Genomic DNA, 19,753 nt, shown 5'->3' with positions numbered 1-19,753 from the left:
TTTAATATTAAAGGTATTGCTGTGGATGTTGCTACCAATGCAGAGACGATGCACGATGCTGCTGTAGTTGTTGCTGCAAGTCTCCATACGATGCAGACGAGTTACAACAGGTACAAAACTGAGAAGAGACAATTTTTTTTGAGAAAAGACAATTTTATTATTTATCACCAATTCAATACACAATCAATTAATATATATCCGAATAAACTTGATTTAAAAGTAAATGATAAAAGTATGCTAGCAACTAGCGCACTTACTTGTACTTGAAAAGGTCTCCTCCTAGTCGTTGGAGTGGCCTGCACCACATAGTAACTCCTTTCTCCGGTGTATTAGACCTCTCCAGTAAACCCTGTCTGTAGCTTGTTGTTCTGCATCTTAACTATCGCAACTAGCGCGCTTGTATTTAATCAATAGTACACGCTGTTAAAGTGGGTTTGACCACGTACCGCCACTCTCATTGCCACATTGTAGTTATTGTACAAATTATACATTGTACACTAAGTATATATTTAATGTTAAAAAGCAATTTAAACTGAACTGAAATGACCTGGGATCCTATTTAAGGTAAACTAAATAAACGTCACAGGTACTTGTTGGAGAAGATAACGGAGGAGCTGGATATAGCACAATGGAACACGCCCCAGAGTAGTTGCAGAACGAATAGATGCATGACGAAAGGAAACTGTATATTTCACAAAACTACCTCCTTTTATTAACTGCAGTAAGAACTTTATTAGCCAGGTGCTAGGAAATCATAAAGAGGTGCTTGACCTTTCTATAATAAATAAAACACCGGTAATCGACGACCTAGAAAATTCTGAAAAGTTACGTATTCATGTTCTAGCATATTAAACACTAAAAATCGATCAAGACAAGAAATAAATTCGCATATATCATACACATTCGCTGCTAGGTAGCACTTAACTTTTCTTAAACTGTTTGATATTAAACTAGGAATTGAACAGGAATTAAACAGGAATTAAACAGGAATTAAACAGGAATTAAACAGGAATTAAACAGGAATTAAACAGGAATTAAACATGAAATGACCAAGGAGAACACTAACGAACTCGTCTTGGTAATACAACAATTCATAAAGACGATCAGAACTCTAAGTGAGATGATATGAGTAGCATATTGAAATAAAATCATCATATTTCGATGTGACACGCAGGCCGCAGTTTTGAAAAAATTAAAATGCAGAAACTTTACAGCTGTAAGGTGTCGAGAATACCAAGTTTTGCACAATGTATCTATAAAAATATCTAAGTTAAGTAAATAATAGCTAGCAGGAACCCGTGAAATATAACCCTAAACGGTGTCAAGACTCAAGATACTGAAATAATTATTACCTATTTAATTGGCGTTTTTGACACCACTTGGGGGTCCAAATTTTCGGCTCTAAAATCATTATTCCTCGGCCAATTTTTTATTTTTTCATGCTGATTTGGAGGATATTAAAGCATTTGACCCAGCCAAAAAAGTTTCAGTTGTATATCTTTTACGGTTTTTGCAAAAAGTTGCGTTAAATTCGATGCCGTGGTGTCAGTAAAATGGCACAAATATATATATATATCGTCTCGCTTTATATATAGTAAGATATAAGATGTCAAAGGACGTTACAGAAGGAATTGATTTAATGGAGTTGGAGGAATCCTAACTCTCCACACGTCCGAAAATGGCGTTTATCTTGTATCAAATATAAAATGTCAATGCACCCATTTCTATGTAATTTTAAACCAAATAAAGGATCTAACTATCATGATGATCATGATGATTATGAAATTGTGATAGAACTGTGTATAATCTTATAATGATTGTGTCAATATCTCAAATTTTAAATTTGGAGGACATGAATACTGAAAAGTATTTAATACAATGAAATATTGTTATAATCAAGTTTGACCCAATTATAAAACATGATATAACTTTTATATACTTTTTCTAGATTGAAATCCTCCATTCAATTGCAAAAAAATTAATAACTTTGTATTATCATACATTATGTTGATCAACTTTAATGCCGATTTAGGTTATACACATTTAACAATTTAACAATTTAAAGCTCATTTGAATCGACTTCAGTGAGCATGTATGACTGGATTGGATCTCTCATAACACTAGCAATAATAGCAGCAATCGCTGTACTGTGGTATTTCGCTTGTGGTCGACATGGCAGGTATAGTATGCTGGTATAGTATGCTGATTTGATTGATTTGAAACTTTCGCGAAATAGAAAATATATATATATATATTAATGTGTACCGCAATTCAAAAAAAAATATTATAAAATGGGTCAGAAAGGATAAATGCTAAATCTTGAAACAGTTCGATTCAAATTAAAATCACTGAATGAGCATTTGGCTTATGATTAAAAATACGGCTTACTATGGACTGAGGACTTTAAGGATTACATTTTCAAAACCAATCACACAACCTATTTACTAACTTTCAGATGTTGTTGCAGCTGTTGCTACACATGTAGAGAAGACAAAAGATGTTGTTGCAGTTGTTGCTGTACTACAACGTATGATGATGAATTAGAACAGGTTTAACTTTTAACTTCAACTCCAATATTGAGTTTTTCAGTGATTTACTAGGTTAAGCCTGGTAAAATTAAAATGGTATAACCTTAGATGATAAATAAAATTCCTTGAGTTTCAAGCGTCATTTCAAAATGAGATAATTTTTTCCTTTTCATCCTTTTGAAAAAAGGCAATAGTGAAAGGTTACGAATGGAGGTTTTTGCAGAAAAACGTGGATTTTGGGGAACGAGATAGGTGGGTTTAAATATGTCGTGTGTCCTTCCGTCCGTTACCATGCAACGAAAAAGTTGGGCGCGCGCGAGGATTGCTTGCGGAGATGTGATGTATAGATAGCCTGTGATCTATGAATGCGCGGCGCAACTGTGTATATGATGCATGTAATGTATAATATTACTATTAATTAGGTAATACGCCCAATTTGTACGTGGCACGCGTAGTGTATTGATGTGTACACGAGTATAGTTTACCTTTGATGATAATTTCTTGAATTACAGATACAAGTTAAGTTCTACGGCAATTGAACTGAATTTCAAGTGTTTCCCATATTTGATGCATAATTGATCAATATTATTATCATGAAGATTGAAGTGAGCTGATTGGAGCTTATAGTACGAGAACTACTGCACAGAGTCGGACAAAATCTCATTTAATCCGTACCACAGAGATTGTTTAATAAATGATATAGGAGATAAGCTAGATGATCACGAGGGTTGCTCTGATTATTGGAACGAGCTATCTCAATTCTTACAACGCTGTGAATATAAGCAGCCGACGCACGTAAAATCTGCGAATCGCAACGAGCTCAAGATTTTTTCCCTGAATGTGAGATCACTACATAATAACATCAGCTACTTCCGGCAAGAGATCGACACATATAGCAATTTCGATATCTTAAGTTTTAATGAAACCAACTGTACTCTGAATAAATTACCGAACGGGATTACTGACCTTATTTTGGAAAATTTCTACGAGCCTATCCAGCAAGACCCTGTAAGGAAAACAGGCAGGGGAGGGGGTTTAACGATATATATTAACAAACGGGTCTGTAATCCGGAACAAATTGAATCTTTTAGGCCAAATTTTGAGGGGGATGGTGACTTGAACGGTGAGTTCCAATTTGTAAAGATTCACAACTGCAAAGGCTTCAACAAAACTAAACTGTTAGTTAATGTTTATCGCTCTCCTTCCAGGAGTATTGACAAATTTACCGAAATTCTAGATAACCTACTTCGAAGTCTTGATAGGCACTCTCGCAAACACATCGTTTTTACCGGTGACTATAATGTTGATTTAGTAAAACACGAAAAAGATGTAGCAGGGAAAAATCTTATCGCAGTTTATGAAAAATACGGATTTGTACAACTGGTGTCAAGGCCCACTCGTGTAACTGATCATAGCGCAACCTTAATTGACCACGTCTATACCAACGACCTATTAAATACCTTGAGTTGTCATGTACTGACGGTCAATGTGTCGGACCACTTAGCAACACTGACGACACTCTCACTGGGCAGGAGTGCAGGGAGGCGCGTTATATCGAGTGAGGGTCGTGAGAAGGTGCCGAACTTCCGCAGGTTCAATGCGGCTGCACATGCTGATTTCAAAAGAATTATTGAGAGCGAAACGTGGAGTGAGGTGCACAGAGAAACTAATGCGAATGACCAGTATGACAAATTCAGTGAAATCTATTCCAAACATTACGATCAAGCATATCCTGAAAAGAAACCTGGACCTAGACGTAAAAATGAACGGCACGACTCAAAACCCTGGATCTTACCGTGGCTAGAAGATGCATGTGCCCGTAGACAGCGTCTCTACCACGATAAGATAAAAGTTCCCAGCGTGACAAATATTGCTGCGTACAAAAAAATTAATAAATTTTGTAACAAACATATAATTTTGGCCAAAACCAAGTACTACAAAAACTTTTTTGAGGAGTACCGCGACAACTCCAAAAAGCAGTGGCAACTTATTAATAGTCTCCTGGGTAGAAATGTCAGGCACTCTGGGCCTATTAAAATAAAGGATGAATGTGGAAACATACTCAGCAGCCATTCCGATGTATCGGCTAAATTTAATGAGTATTTTTCCAACATTGCAAGCAACATAAAGTCCCAGATAAGTGCTAGGCAAACTTTCGATCCAGGAGGTTTTGAAGAATTCTTACAGGACGGACGTAGGACGGATATAGGTACTAGCAGTATTGAGTTAAGACCTGTTACGCCCTCTGAAATCAGTAAAGTAGTAAAAAAATTCAAGAACAAAGCGACACTTGACACAAAAATTGAACCAATGAAGCTTGCAAGCTTAGATACGAAATTCACAAAAACGTTGGCCGTAATCATAAATTCTTCCTTTACTGAGGGAATATTTCCAGATGCTCTAAAATCGGCACGAGTTGTTCCGATACACAAAGGTGGCTCTAAAACAGAAGTTACTAATTACAGACCAATCTCTTTGCTAAGCTCTTTCTCGAAAATATACGAAAAACTTATGCATAGTCGAGTTCTTGAATTTTTAGACTTCAATGGATCACTTTTTGAAAGTCAGTACGGTTTTAGGCCTGGCATGTCATGTGAACACGCTTTACTTAATGCTCAAAATAGTATTCTACACTCTCTCAACAGTAAGCAAATTGCTGTGCTGCTTCTTCTTGACTACTCTAAAGCTTTTGACGTTATTGAACATCCTATACTACTAAAAAAACTGGAACATTACGGCATTAAAGGTTCAGCACTTAAATGGTTCGAGTCCTATCTGAGCGGCCGCCACCAATTCGTGACTGTCGGTGGAGAAGACTCGAGGCCCAGAGAAATCCAGTTTGGAGTACCCCAGGGGTCGATTTTGGGACCATTACTCTTTGTGATCTATATCAACGACCTTCCAAACATCACAAATTTAGCTAAGTTTATACTGTACGCAGACGATGCGAATATCATAGTTACTGGTTACACCGAGCAAGAGGTTCAGTTCAAACTAAATCAAATAACCTCGCTCCTGATCAAATGGGTTGATAGCAACGGACTTGCTCTCAATCTCAAAAAAACTCACTTTATGGTATTTAGCAATCATAGAACGACAACCCTTTCTAACATTAATGTTTCCATAGCTGGAGTAGTGATAGATCAAGTGACCGAGGCACGTTTCCTCGGAGTAATAATCGATGATAAATTAACGTGGAGCAAACACATACATGCCGTTAGGGCCAGGATGAATAGATACATGGGTATCATGTACAAAATTAAACGGCATTTACCGTTAAAAGTCAGGCTTCAAATTTATCACAGTTTTGTTCAATCTCACCTCAATTTCTGCTCCCTCGTCTGGGGTTTCGCAGCCAAATCACACATTGAGTCACTATTCACAAAACAGAAACAAGGTGTGAGAATGGTTATGCCAGGTTACGTCAACTATTTCTACAAGGACGGCCAATTGCCTGCACACACGAGGGATAGCTTTAAAGAGTATGGAATTCTCACTATTCATGGAATTATCGTGAAGAACGCACTTATATTAATGCACAGGATGAAATACTTCCCTGAAACAGTGCCAAAATCAATCAAAGGCCTTTTTCCAAGTAATATCCCGACAGTTAACTCCAGCCATGAGACTAGCTCTGACTGGCTTCTTACATACGGTAGTAACACTTTTAGACAATCAGTATTTTTTAAAGGTCCACTGCTTGCCATCACCGAAACAAACTTAAATATAACTTGTCTTCCCAGCTTATTTTCAATAAACATTTACAAGTCTAATGCAAAACGTGTGCTATTGGAACACCAATCAAGAGGCAACAACGAGGAAAGCTGGCAAACCTTTTTACTGAATAATATTCCAGGTTTAAGGAAATCTCAACGGTCACAAAATCACACACCCCACAACATAACTTAGTATTAGTAAACTATCTAAACAACATGAGGCATTCACTCAATAACCTTCTTAGTTACAAAAGCACTTCAAAACTAATAATTACCGACCACTTTTGAAATCGGAAAATTTTCACTGCCAGACCTGCTACTAGTTTACTGATAATACTCCTGGCCATTGCTCAATTTAAGCCTTATCAGCACAACACGCACAATCACATATCATCAACGTAGCTGATCTCAACGCATCATAATAACAACCACGTGCACACACACCCACTTACCACTACACAGTACCACACAGAGCCCAGCAATCAATTCAAATAACGCCTAGCTGATTTTGATAGAATAACATCGTGATCCAGCGTGATGAATTGTTTTAATCTTAATTGAAGTTAAACGGCTGCACCCCTGACTTTTTAACTAAAAGATAAGAGACGTATATATTAGGACATTTGTAATCTGATAAAATTTAAAGTTTTGGTGTGTGAATTAAAGCTTGGTGTGAGAATTAGTGTGGAAATAAAGAGATTCATTTTATTACATCATATATCTTAATTAAGTGACAGTAAGTATTATTATTTTAACTACAGCTTATATTATTTCAGTTAGTATTGACATGAATGTTACGATTTCAGTTTATTTATTATATATTATATTGTCAATAAACCGGTTTCAAAGCCCTTAAGGGTGGCCCTCGGGTCTTTAAAACAAACAAAGTTATACTTAAATTTATAGTAAATGTGAAATGGAAATCTAGCGTCCGCCAAAACGAAACAACGGGCGCAATTCTTGTTTAGATTAGATTTTTTAGGATATTTAATGGATGTTTAAAGGCATGCACCGCAATTTTACTAATACATTCCCCAATAACCCCATTAATAAGTAATAAGTATGTCATCTAGCGTCATCTGTCATCATCAGGCATCATTCCACGCTAGATGACGCTAGATGACGCTTATAGATGTCGAATTTCAACTATCGGTAAAGGTCCGTAGATATTTGGTAACATTGACTATATATCAAATGTTCAGTATTTCTTCATTAATGGTACTAAGTGAAATAATCTCCCAATCACTTGTAGGTACTGGTTGGTGAGCAGGCTGGCCCTGGTTACAACACAGTGGAAACAGAGGAGGCACCAACGGTTCCATGAGCATCAGTTGAAAAATAAACATTAAAAACAGACAAAAGCGGCTTACTAATTATTCGCGCAATGAATGTAATTGGGACGTTTTCAAAACGGGTGCAGCAAGACAACAATTCTAATTCTAAAGTGGAACTGTGGGCTCAAATTGAAGAACAATGTTTATGGTCAGGTTCAGCTGAGCTTGAAAAGTGCATCTTTCTCTTTGGAGAAACCACAGCAATGAGCTTGTCAGTTGTCATGGAAATAATCCAATTTATTTGAATTGTTTTCTCTTAATTCTTTGAAACAATTGAACGACCCTGTCAGTTTAACCTTGTATTATACATATAAGTTATATTTTGAAGAACCCTCTCATGTCTTAACAATGTTTTTGATGATCTTGCCAATGGCATGCTTATTGCTCAATGAACAATTCGCATTTTTTTAAAGTAGCCTACCTAAACCTAACTATTATCATAGGACACATGAGTGACATGATGTGACAATTTTACAGCAACACGATCGTAACAACACGAGGTTACCACGTGATTCAGTCATCGAACGTTAGAATCGTACATTCTCAGCAATAATGTCAGCAGCTGGAACTGTTTTGGTTGCACTTTTGATGCTGTTTCTTCTTTTCATCATAATATACTGCATAGTGATGTTGTGTGTGCTGTGTTGTGTTGCCATGGCAGAAGCTGGGAGACACCCTCATCCTCCACCACATCCTCATTACCCGCATCCCGAAATGCAGAGAGATTATCATTACTATGGACAGTATTATCAGTATTAATTGACGATGCCGACCTTTCCAGATCGTACTTGCTCTCAGAGGTACGATCTGTAAGCTAAGTTCTGTAACGATCTTCAAAGTGACGATCACATGATTACTTGCACGGCTCTTCAAAGCGGAGACGTCCTCCATGGTCAGTACTGAGTACTACTATCTAGATGCCAGGATTCTGGAAGCAAATTTCCTGAAATTCTTTTCCAGAGAATGCAATATGCACCCCTTTTTCGAACTACACTTATTTCGCAAGAGCTGCTTGCAGGCCCTAATAATTAATATGCATTTAAAATCGTATTATTTTAATCATTCTTGAAACTGTGTTTGAAAATAATCTCTATTGCCAAATTGCTCAGCTAGGCCTTTTACACGTTTTGCTGTTTTTGAAATTCAGGCTGTGGCCAAAGCGCGTGCTAAATTAGAAAAACTCTAAGATTTTGGCCCCCTCATGAAGAAAATCATTCCTACACCCCTGGTACACCCTGTACATGGCTATTGGAGATTTAAAGGTGACTACTTTTCAGATGCTTCTTAGTAAAAATCTCATTTAAAATGCCACTAATCTGAATCACAATTAAAATGAGCACAGAAACCACCGACACAAGCAAGACCAATGAAACAAATCTCAGAGATCATCTTGTACTTTGTCATGTAGCAATTTTGTCTCCTCGCCGACCCCTGACTCCTGAGTCCTGGTGTTACTATCCAGATATTACACAATCATTTATATCTTTACAACCCAAACGATACGTGGCTAGCACTCACATTAGCCTTATAGAAAATAAGATAACACACATTCTTTCCTTTTCTTTCAGACTTTTACTTAACTCTAGTTATATATTACTTTATCATATTTCATTGAACTTAGGTGTAGTATTGCCAGATCCCAGTTCAATTTGTAACGGAGTTTTATGTTAACAGGTAACGATGTAACAGAGTCGATATATTTTTATGTTGCCATGGGGTGGCAAGTCCCCATACATCGTCATGGTCCGGTAGTTTCATTGTGTCCTAATATCGAGTAAAGGCTTATAAAGCTAAGGGTGATAAGTGTCATGACTTTAGGATGTTCACTCTGTAACTCAGGTATCGGATGAGATTATACAGAGGTCGGGATTTCACTCATTTAATAGTAACACCGTATGTGGCGGCAACAATTGGTATTTTATCAGTTAAAATATCACGTATTTTAGCTTGAGAAAATGTAGGTACGCTGTTTCTAACTCCCTCCTTTCTATGATAAATCAGAGAAAGGAGGCTGTACTATAGGGAAGGTGGTATATCACAGCGCTCACTATAACAAAACACGCACCTCCCTTCGCCTGTCTTTGTCTCCCAATTAACGACGAGCGTTTTTAGCTCTATCTCCGGACAAAGGTTGGTGTAAAGTTTCTTAAAATCAATGGAATACACGCTTGATATGTTCTTCCTATTTCAATTTGAAAAGCTAGAAATTGCCTGTATTTATATAGTTAACTGCGGTGAACGGGATCTAGTTTTGTGAAATATACAGTTTCCTTTCGTCATGCGTCTATTTGCTCTGCAACTACTCTGGGGCGTGTTCCATTGTGCTATATCCAGCTCCTCCGTTATCTTCTCCAACAAGTACCTTTGACGTTTATTTAGTTTACCTTAATTAGGATCCTAGGTCATTTCAGTTCAGTTTAAATTTAGTACAGTTAAATACGTGTTTTTCTCGGATATATTTCGCAACAAAGCGATTTCAACGGGAAATGGTCGGGAAAGGTCCCAGGAATCATTCAAGTGAGTTCCCAAAATTTCTGACGTCAGAAAAAATCCACAATTACCACTTTTTTTACCACCTTTTTACCACATTGGGTTTTCGCAAATTAATCAACTTCTGAATACCTTAGAAGATTTTAGTTTAAGGACACGTTCATTTGAGTTTGAGGATATTGGTAAATATAAGTGACCCTATTAAAAGGCACAGTGTAGTTGACTTTGTCACACTATGAAATTACTTAAACCCTTGATGGTTAGGATAATCGTCTCATCCTCTAGGCTAACTTTGTCACATAACGATATCTTAATCAGGTGATAAGATATCGCTTGAATACGGCCGGCACGGAAATGGTTACATTGTCACACTATAAACATGTGACGGAGTAAATATGGACCCCTTGCTGCCGTTTTTGACCAAATTTTTGAGTGTCCAGTTGATTGGATGGGTACATATGACCATTACCTACATATTTGACGACTTTTTTCGTTAGATGGTGCATTCAGGTTTACTCTGTCACACATTAAAGAAAATATGTGATGAATGTTTAGGGCACCCTGATAAGCAATGCTGAGTAGTGTAAGTTTATTTGATGGCCTGGAAGTGCTGGGAATTGTTATTATATCATATAGTCGTAAGGAATTAAAACACAGAAGGCACAACCAAGCTTACTTTGTCACATAATCTTGATAATATCTGAACATGTGTGAAATTGGCAAATAATGATATACCAGCTTAAACCCCTTATATTATACGTACTATGGATCAAACAACACTGCTAGTACCATGCACCAGTCACATAAATCATTATCAGGTGGTAATATGTTAACAGTGTCACAATTAAACTATACCGCTACATGGTCAAAAATAGGGTAATTTCGTCACAAAAAATTATTATAACTCTGTTAGCTGGCAAAATAACTAGTTTATCGAAATTTTTTGGTGATAAAGTTACATAGTATTCTTATAGAGGTATAGTTCTTCAAAATAGGGGCAAGACATGTTTACTTTGTCACATTAGTTATTATAAGAGTTAGGTAATCGTCATCAGATTAAAAGATATTTTTCGTAGTTTGGATCGATTAATACTTTAATATACTTGTAATAAATCCTATGCCAATTTTAACACACTATCTTGATACTGTTGGGGCAGGGAAAGTTAATTTTGTCACATTTTCAATGTCTTTGACAAATTAATCTAAATTTTAAAAATTGAGTTCTTATGTTCTGGACAATATTCTTCCAATCGTTTCTGAAAGAATGTTGAATTCTAATAGAGTTATAGATCTTCAAAATAGGGGCAAGACATGTTTACTTTGTCACATCAGTTATTATAAGAGTTATTATACGAGACTATTTCATTCTATAATCATTGTTTTTAATCTATTTACGATTTCGTATAATTTTTGTGACAATGTAAACATCAACTGATCTTAACTTGCATCAACTACATTGTCATCATATAAAATTTTCCCGCCTTTCAAACCAAAATCAGATATAAATTATTGGCCCAAAATTTTAAATTTCATATATTGTGACAGAATTAACCTCATTTCCCAATAACCAAGTGCCTGTATTAGCTAACTATTCAAAATAACATATTTTAGGGCTATGCTTGGTAGAGCAACCATAAAAAAATGAGTTGAAAGGGTTTTTAGGACACCTCACAGTAGAATAGAGGTATGGTATCATGAGTGTGACAAAGTTATCCAAATATTACCTTGTAACCGTTCGATCCGTGCCCATTAACCAATGTTGTATCATAATTGTTAGATTGACCTAATTTACTATATTTCAGACCGAGGAATGATAATTAGACAACTGCAGTTAACTAAGTCACACAAAATGTGACATTTGAAACATTATAGTGCCTCACAACAATAGATTTTCTTTCTGAGCGGTGCATATGGGAGTATGGGTTACGTGGCTAATGTTCAGAACTTCTGAACGTGCTAGGTTAATAGATGTCAAAATTAAGCCACTATCGTCAAAAACGCTATTATTTTTGTTTACCAATATCCTCAAACTCAAATGAACGTGTCCTTAACGCAGTGTGTTTAGAATCAGCGTCCGAAAATATATCGATTCCAGTTGGTTTACTAGAACGCTCGGATACAACTACAATAAGGTAATAGGTGTACACTGTACAGCAATATCGTGCATCGGCTCTGCATTGATAGCAATTACATAATGTTACTTGTTGTTGTTGTTTTTGTACTACTTTTGTACTGATGGCATTCCGCATTATGTTCAACATTAAACAACAATTTTGATGAACACGATCTCCAAATTTTTTCATATTTATTATTGAGTTACACTGTACACACAATTTGTAAACGTTGCTGTTTTTTGTCTCCATTATCTCTAATGGCTTATCTATACTGAGCTGTATATTGTGCCTGTGGCGGTTTGTGTTGCGGTGCATATTTATTTAATGGTCTGGTCAGTAATGAACGGAATGAGGGGTTCACCTATATTTCATAGTATAGTAGAGGGCTGAAAATTGTTTTGGGGCCTGTCCGTTGCTATAATAATGCAACATTATTCACACACGTTTCGTGTACCTTCTTAGCTTATCAATTACACTTACAGTGAATGGGATATTGACTTTGAGTAGGGAATGTTAGGACATGATTGGATCTTGTGATGTAAAGTAAGAATAGCTCATCGCATGTAATACTCAACAAGCTAGTAGTAGTATATTTTAACTACAAGCTTACAGGAAAAATGTTTCATCCTTTTATTTTGTGCTCGATAGACTCGGCCTGGGTCAGCTGCCTTATAGAGCGAAACATAATTATTCATTTCTATAGCTCATATTATATACCTCATATTCACGCTGTTATCAAAATACCTTTTTTAGTATTGATTCGTGATCAAAGGGAAAGTTTTAATATTCCGTATTATTACAACCTGTTCCTGACCATACATTTTTGTCGTGGCACTGTCGTGGCACTGTCGTGGCACTATCGTGACACTATCGTGGCACAGTCGTGGCACAGTCGTGGCACAGTCGTGGCACTGTCGTGGCACTGTCATGGCACTGTCGTGGCACTGTCATGGCACTGTCGTGGCACCGTCGTGGCACTGTCGTCGTGTCGTGGCACTGTCGTGGCACTGTCGTGGCACTATCGTGGCACTGTCGTGGCACCGTCGTGGCACTGTCGTCGTGTCGTGGCACTGTCGTGGCACTGTCGTGGCACTATCGTGGCACAGTCGTGGCACTGTCGTGGCACTGTCATGGCACTGTCGTGGCACTGTCATGGCACTGTCGTGGCACCGTCGTGGCACTGTCGTCGTGTCGTGGCACTGTCGTGGCACTGTCGTGGCACTATCGTGGCACTGTCGCGGCACTGTCATGGCACTGTCGTGGCACTGTCATGGCACTGTCGTGGCACCGTCGTGGCACTGTCGTCGTGTCGTGGCACTGTCGTGGCACTGTCGTGGCACTATCGTGGCACTGTCGTGGCACTGTCATGGCACTGTCGTGGCACCGTCGTGGCACTGTCGTCGTGTCGTGGCACTGTCGTGGCACTGTCGTGGCACTATCGTGGCACTGTCGTGGCACTGTCGTGGCACTATCGTGGCACCGTCGTGGCACTCTCGTGGCACTCTCGTGGCACTCTCGTGGCACTATGGCGGCACTGTCGCGGCACCAGATGATCAGGATTGTAAATCACAAGGCTTCGATCACAAGGTTAGTAAATAAAGGGTAATGATTTTATGACACCGTGGTTATTGTGAAGAGATAATAACAAATGTATAATGATTGTCTTATGCTTTTGAAAGAACATGATTGAAAGTTGGCAAGGGAAGTACGGTCACAGTTTGGTTCCGCTATTTTACAGGGTGATATTCAGGGTCCAGTCTTCAACTTCTGTTTAAATGTTCTGTAAACGGGGGCCATACCACGTTACCATACCACCTGGGCGTTGCCATACCACCAGGGTGTTACCATACCACGTTGTCTTACAACCTGGGCGTTGCTGGCTGCCCAAGCCAAGTGTCTCACAGTGATATTACCAACAATTTTTAATAGTTGTGAGCGTGTAGTACGTCATCATTTACATTTACACTAGCACGAGAAATATTAAAACAGCACAATACATTTATCTAATACTGATACAATCATGAAACTTGGATATAAGACTGCAGTATCTCCCTCCACGTTGGACTGAGCGGAGAGTTCCAACTTAATATCAGTATTTAGTGCAGGTTTGTCGCATGATCTGTATAACCATATACCAAACATTACATGTGGAGCAAATCTAACATTATACTTATAGCTAACATTAAACAGGCTCGTGCACTTCGCTGACTTAGGTTCTTCCAATTTCGGTCTTTTCAAAAAAAGTATTACTGTGTAATTTTTGCACTATTCAAGATTATTATATTTTAGTCACTTGCCAAGGCATTATAAGGTCGAATTTTCTGGCTAAGCCCACAAATCGTCACATTATTAATCGTTGTTCTTGTACTTGCATACAGTACTGTGTCTAAAAACTTATTACTAATACTTAATCTTATACTTATACTACATTTTTTTAATTGTCAAAATCACTCTCTCCATTCTCTATTTTGTCGTATGCCTCTCCTCGTTGTACCCCAGGGACAAAAGGAAATCGCAGCATGTACGGAATCGCGATTTTTCCCATTATTTGAGACAAATTTTATGTATACTTTAATGTATAGCCTGTTATAGCGGTATCGCGATTTTTGGCCAAAATAATCGCGAAATCTTTTTGTCCCTGTTGTACCCTGACATTGGAACTTGTTGCTTTGGTGCAATTTAATTATCATTTCGGAAAACCTATTTTATGCTTTTATACGAATTTTACAAATAAAGAAATAACATATATTAGATTATTACAAAAATAAAATACAAATAATCTACTATCCAGGATGGTTGTTCGTGTTTGCATTATAGGTGCCGGTCCTAGTGGTATGAGCACTCTGGCAATGTTCAACAAGCTAAAAGACCAGGGTGTGGAGTGCGAGGTGAGGTGTTTTGATAAACAGGAACAACCAGGCGGTCTTTGGAATGTAACTTGGAGAACCGGTTAGTTTATTGTATTATAGATCTTTTATATAGGCATTGGCTCCATGGAATTAAACGGAATTAAACGGAATTAAACGGAATTAAACGTAAAGTTGTCGGAGATGGCACTAACACCATCGTCTCGACTATACATGAATGAATAACATAACTAGAGTAAGTAAAATTCGAATTTCAAGAATCATGAAAATTTAAAACAATAGCACTTAAAATTTAACTCCCGTACAAACAACCGAAATAGAAATAATTGCTGAAATAATGATTTAACATAAGAGGAAGTAGTAAAAGGCAACTTCAATGATCACTAAACTGCGATATCAGTATTCGAGTCCACAAAAGACACATTCATACTCGAACAGTCCTCCCACTCACAGTCACAACGTACTGGAAACAGTAAACACTAGTGTTCCATGCTCGTACAACAGATCGTGAAATCTGCATAATGATGGATGATCTGTATTATGGCTGTTGAGTTGGTAGTCCTGATGGGGTGACAGGCAGTATTGGCGTCTTTTTCGGGTTCCTGATGCGGTGACAGTTGCAAAGGAATTTGCCCAGTTCTTGCACATGGGCAGAATTCATGATAGCTCCGTATTCCTTGAGCAGCAGAAGACTCTTAAGGGGGCATACCCCAAAACAGTGGTTTGTGCCGTCCAGACCTAATGACCTCATAGGCAGTTCAGTGACCTTCTAGCGCACCGTTTCCACACCAAAAAAAATTATTTTGAGAATTCCTATTTTTGTAACCGAGCATTTCCTGGTTAAGAGTGCAATTTTCGGAAAAAATTATTTTGTGGTTGAGACGCTATAAGTCAATTATTTCTTGCGGTATCGGGTTGAAATTTTGCTCGCCGTTTATTCACATCTATGTCAAGGTGTGTGTAAAATCTTGATATCGTATCCAAAAAGGCTGGTGTGTTATGAATTTTTAAAGTCAAAAAGCTAAAATTGTCCTTTTCAGGCTTATTTTAACAAAAAGTCAGTCAGGGAAGATCGGATTATTTGATGCTTGACATCAAATTGTTCTCTGAATTCTGGCGCAGTTTTTGATGCCCTCAAAAATGTTTTTACTCATTCACCTTCTGATCTATTGGACCTCAAAGCCAAACAACAAATTTAGGCACATTTTTCGTTTTAATATTTACTGATTTTTCTAAAATTTTGATACGAATGTGCTAGTGACTTTTTGAAGGGTGCAAAATAACCGCAACTAGCACATTTATATATAAGTTATGAACAACAAAACACCCTAAAATGCTTCCCTTTGAAGTTATGGGAGAAAATGTGATTTTTTGGCTTTGCAGATATGTTCAATGTTAATCTTATAACGGCAGTAATAACAATAGTTAAGGCAGGATTTGAGATAAAACTAAGTTCATTACCGTGAATGAAATGTTACACGAAGCCTCTCTAGTTGATTAAAATAAGTGCAAACATCCCAACCTTTGACGGTCTAAGATATTGAGCCTTTCAGTACCCTCGATTTATACGTTCATCGAAATGTTTTTTATCTTGATGTTTTCAGGTACTGACGAGTTTGGGGAACCAGTGCACTGTTCGCAGTATCGCGACCTTTTCTCAAATGGTCCGAAAGAATGTTTGGAATTCCCAGATTACACTTTTGATGACCATTTCGGGAAGCCTATCCTGTCCTGCCCTCCTCGTGAAGTGTTGATCGATTACCTGCGAGGCTACTGGAAGTTTCGTGGGGTGAAAAAGGAGGATGTTCTTACGAGGCACGTGGTCAGGAATGTTAGTTTTGATGATAAAACTGCTACCTTCACAGTTCGAGCAAGGAATCTCGTGCAGGGATTAGATGTTGAACAGGAATTCGACCGACTGATCGTAGCTTCGGGCCATTTTTCTGTTCCTAACGTTCCTCATTTCGAGGGTATTGAAACGTTTGAGGGACGTGCCATGCATTCCCACGACTTCAGGAATGCGAGAGAGTTTACTGGTAAGAGGATTTTGGTAATCGGTTCCAGTTACAGTGCCGAGGATATTACCCTCCAGTTGTTCAAATTCGGGGCCGAACAAATCACTATTTCATACCGTACAGCCAAGTTGGGTTTCAAATGGCCTGAAAATATTCATGAAGTGCCCTTACTCATGAAAATCGAGGGAAAGACCTGCCATTTCAAGGACGGCACCTCCGGAGACTATGATGCGATTATTCTCTGCACTGGTTACAAACACCATTTTCCCTTCATGCCTCCTGAACTGACACTTCAAAATGGAAACATCTTCAATCTGCCCAATCTCTACCGTAACGTACAGTGGTATGGTGTCACTGAAGGCAAGAAAGACGCATCAAGCAGGCTGTTCTACCTTGGCATGGAGGACCAGTTCTACACCTTCACCATGTTCATGATGCAGGGTCTGTGGGCTGCGAGTGTCATCAAGGGTATCATCCAGACACCAGAGAGGGAGGAGTGTGTGGAGGATATTGAGAAGAGGTATGCGGAGAATGCTAATCTAACGGACTGCTTCAAGATGATTGACTCACAAACTGATTACATGAAGCAACTATCGGCTGATCTCAACTATACTGAGGTTCTGGATTGTGGGGAGGTATGTTACATTATTTTGAATTACGTGCGTCGTATACCGTATATTGATTTTGCATTTGACATATTTTAATATTTGGCTGCTAGAAAATTCCGCCAAGGCATTCAAATTTTGAAGATTTTTATTTTTAAAAAGGTGACAACGATTTTGTTGATAATAATCCCAATTTAAAAAAATAAAACTGTTAATGCACATCTTATTTCAGCTGTTTTACCAATGGGAACAAAATAAGCACGATGACATCATAACGTACAGAGACAAATGTTACAAGTCCCTGTACACGCTCAAGGATTCCCCCGTACACCCCATTCCTTGGGTTAAGTGTTACGATGACTCATTGGAAGCTTTTATTTCTGCTTAACTTAATAAAGAAAAATGTTGACTTGTGGTTTGTTGTATTGGGATTAAATGTGGTCATTTACAATATTTTCAAGGACAAATGAAAGTTGACAAAAACCTACCTCTTTATTTAGGTACTTTAGAATATACCTTATCGGACCTTATTTGGACGGACATTATATGAACGGACATAATTATGATGTGGATTACGTCGGTGTGAGTATGTGTATGTAATGAGTGTAGCTGATAACAATGTACATAGTATCCCGGGATCATATTTTCACAGCAATTTCTGCATCCTAATAAGTCGGAGTGACATTTGGTATGTACTTTAGATTCGCACCAGTCGCAGGTTTTCAGGTTGGCCGGGGAGTAAATCCAGCCATTACAGCATGTGCATTGAACTTTAAATTTAGGACCTTATTATGACGGGCCCTTGTCTCGCTGGCTTTGCCGAGGGGCATGCATTTACTGGTAAGGCGTTGGAAATACAGTCATACTCATAACATATCCAGGCAGAGCCAGAATCTACAATTATTTTTGCCTCAGACTTAGATAACTTCATGCATTTCATATGTTTTATTTCGTCGCAGTGACTGCAAATTAGGAACGAACGTGCTTTCGGAATACGCGTATTTAATTTGTTGCAACGCTGAGATTCGTTTGTCACACTCACACTCATAGAACTATGAGATAATGTATTATATTCGTTAGTATTATAGTTATATTATGATATATTTACGAGAGTATAGACGTACTATTAATACAAAATATGATAATAATAACGTGACCTAGTCAGATACTTCTAACGAAGACTTTCAGTCCTGTGTGTAGAGAGTACCGTGACTTTATACCTGTTCTTAAGACCTATCTAGTATCTACAGTAATTAAGTAAACTTCACCTTTACCTTTATGATTGACCTTTAAAATTTAACTTCTCTTCTATTACTTGATGGCAGCAGCTCACCATGCATGAGCCTAATTTCCATATGTACAGTAATGTATGTGTCGAATGTTCAAAGTCAAATGTACAGAGTCAAATGTACAGAGTCAAATGTACAGAGTCAAATGTACAGAGTCAAATGTACAGTAATGTGTGATGTATGTATAATGAGTACTGTGTAAATATCTGTGTAGATATCGTGTAAATATCGCGTCGTCGTTGTCTGAGTACGGCATGAGGTTAGGAATTACCTTATCGGACCTTATTTGGACGGACATTACTTGAACGCTGGAGGTCCTAGCGTTCATCTTAATGTCCGTTCAAATAAAGTCCGTTCAATTAATGTCCGTCCAAGTTAATGTCCGTTGAAATTTTTTCAAAAATTTTTCCATTTCGAACTTTTTGTCCAGAATATGACAACTTTGAGAACTTTATTGTGCCGTAAGTTAACGACGGAAAGGTTCTCCTTGGTCTCCTGGAGGCACAGAAAACTCTACTACTACTACTACTACTACTACTAGGGTCACTTGGCGGAAAAAAAAGTCAACGAAATTATGGCGCTCAACAACATAGTTCATGAACTAGTCCCCGCCAACATGAAAAACTTGTTCCAGCCTCTATATGACTATATAAGTATATATTACGGTAAATCGTGTTGCCAAGGACATTTTCCGACGTTTTTATAGTTCATATTACTCGGGGGCGGTAATGAAACAGTGCTAGCAAAGCTTCACGTGATGTTAAGGTTAACATTAAGTTGTCTAAGATAAAACCA

The 19,753-nt window shown here is 37.9% G+C and overlaps 1 protein-coding gene across 1 annotated transcript; it reads left to right on the top strand.

The window, feature by feature from the left end:
• The first annotated feature begins 14,934 nt into the window (after positions 1–14,934).
• LOC134814098 (trimethylamine monooxygenase-like) lies at positions 14,935–18,147 on the top strand. Its single transcript, XM_063822125.1, has 3 exons — positions 14,935–15,131; positions 16,654–17,699; positions 17,902–18,147. Exons 1-3 carry the CDS (start codon positions 14,975–14,977, stop codon positions 18,055–18,057), a joined length of 1,359 nt encoding a protein of 452 aa, XP_063678195.1. The 5' UTR covers positions 14,935–14,974; the 3' UTR covers positions 18,058–18,147.
• The last annotated feature ends 1,606 nt before the right edge of the window (positions 18,148–19,753 follow it).

The sequence above is a fragment of the Bolinopsis microptera genome, chromosome 4 (assembly GCF_026151205.1).
Source record: "Bolinopsis microptera isolate Bmic1 chromosome 4, MBARI_Bmic_1.0, whole genome shotgun sequence".
Lineage (NCBI taxonomy): Eukaryota > Metazoa > Ctenophora > Tentaculata > Lobata > Bolinopsidae > Bolinopsis > Bolinopsis microptera.
The sequence above is the reverse complement of the archived record's forward strand: the minus strand, read 5'-3'. Positions and strand labels throughout refer to the sequence as shown.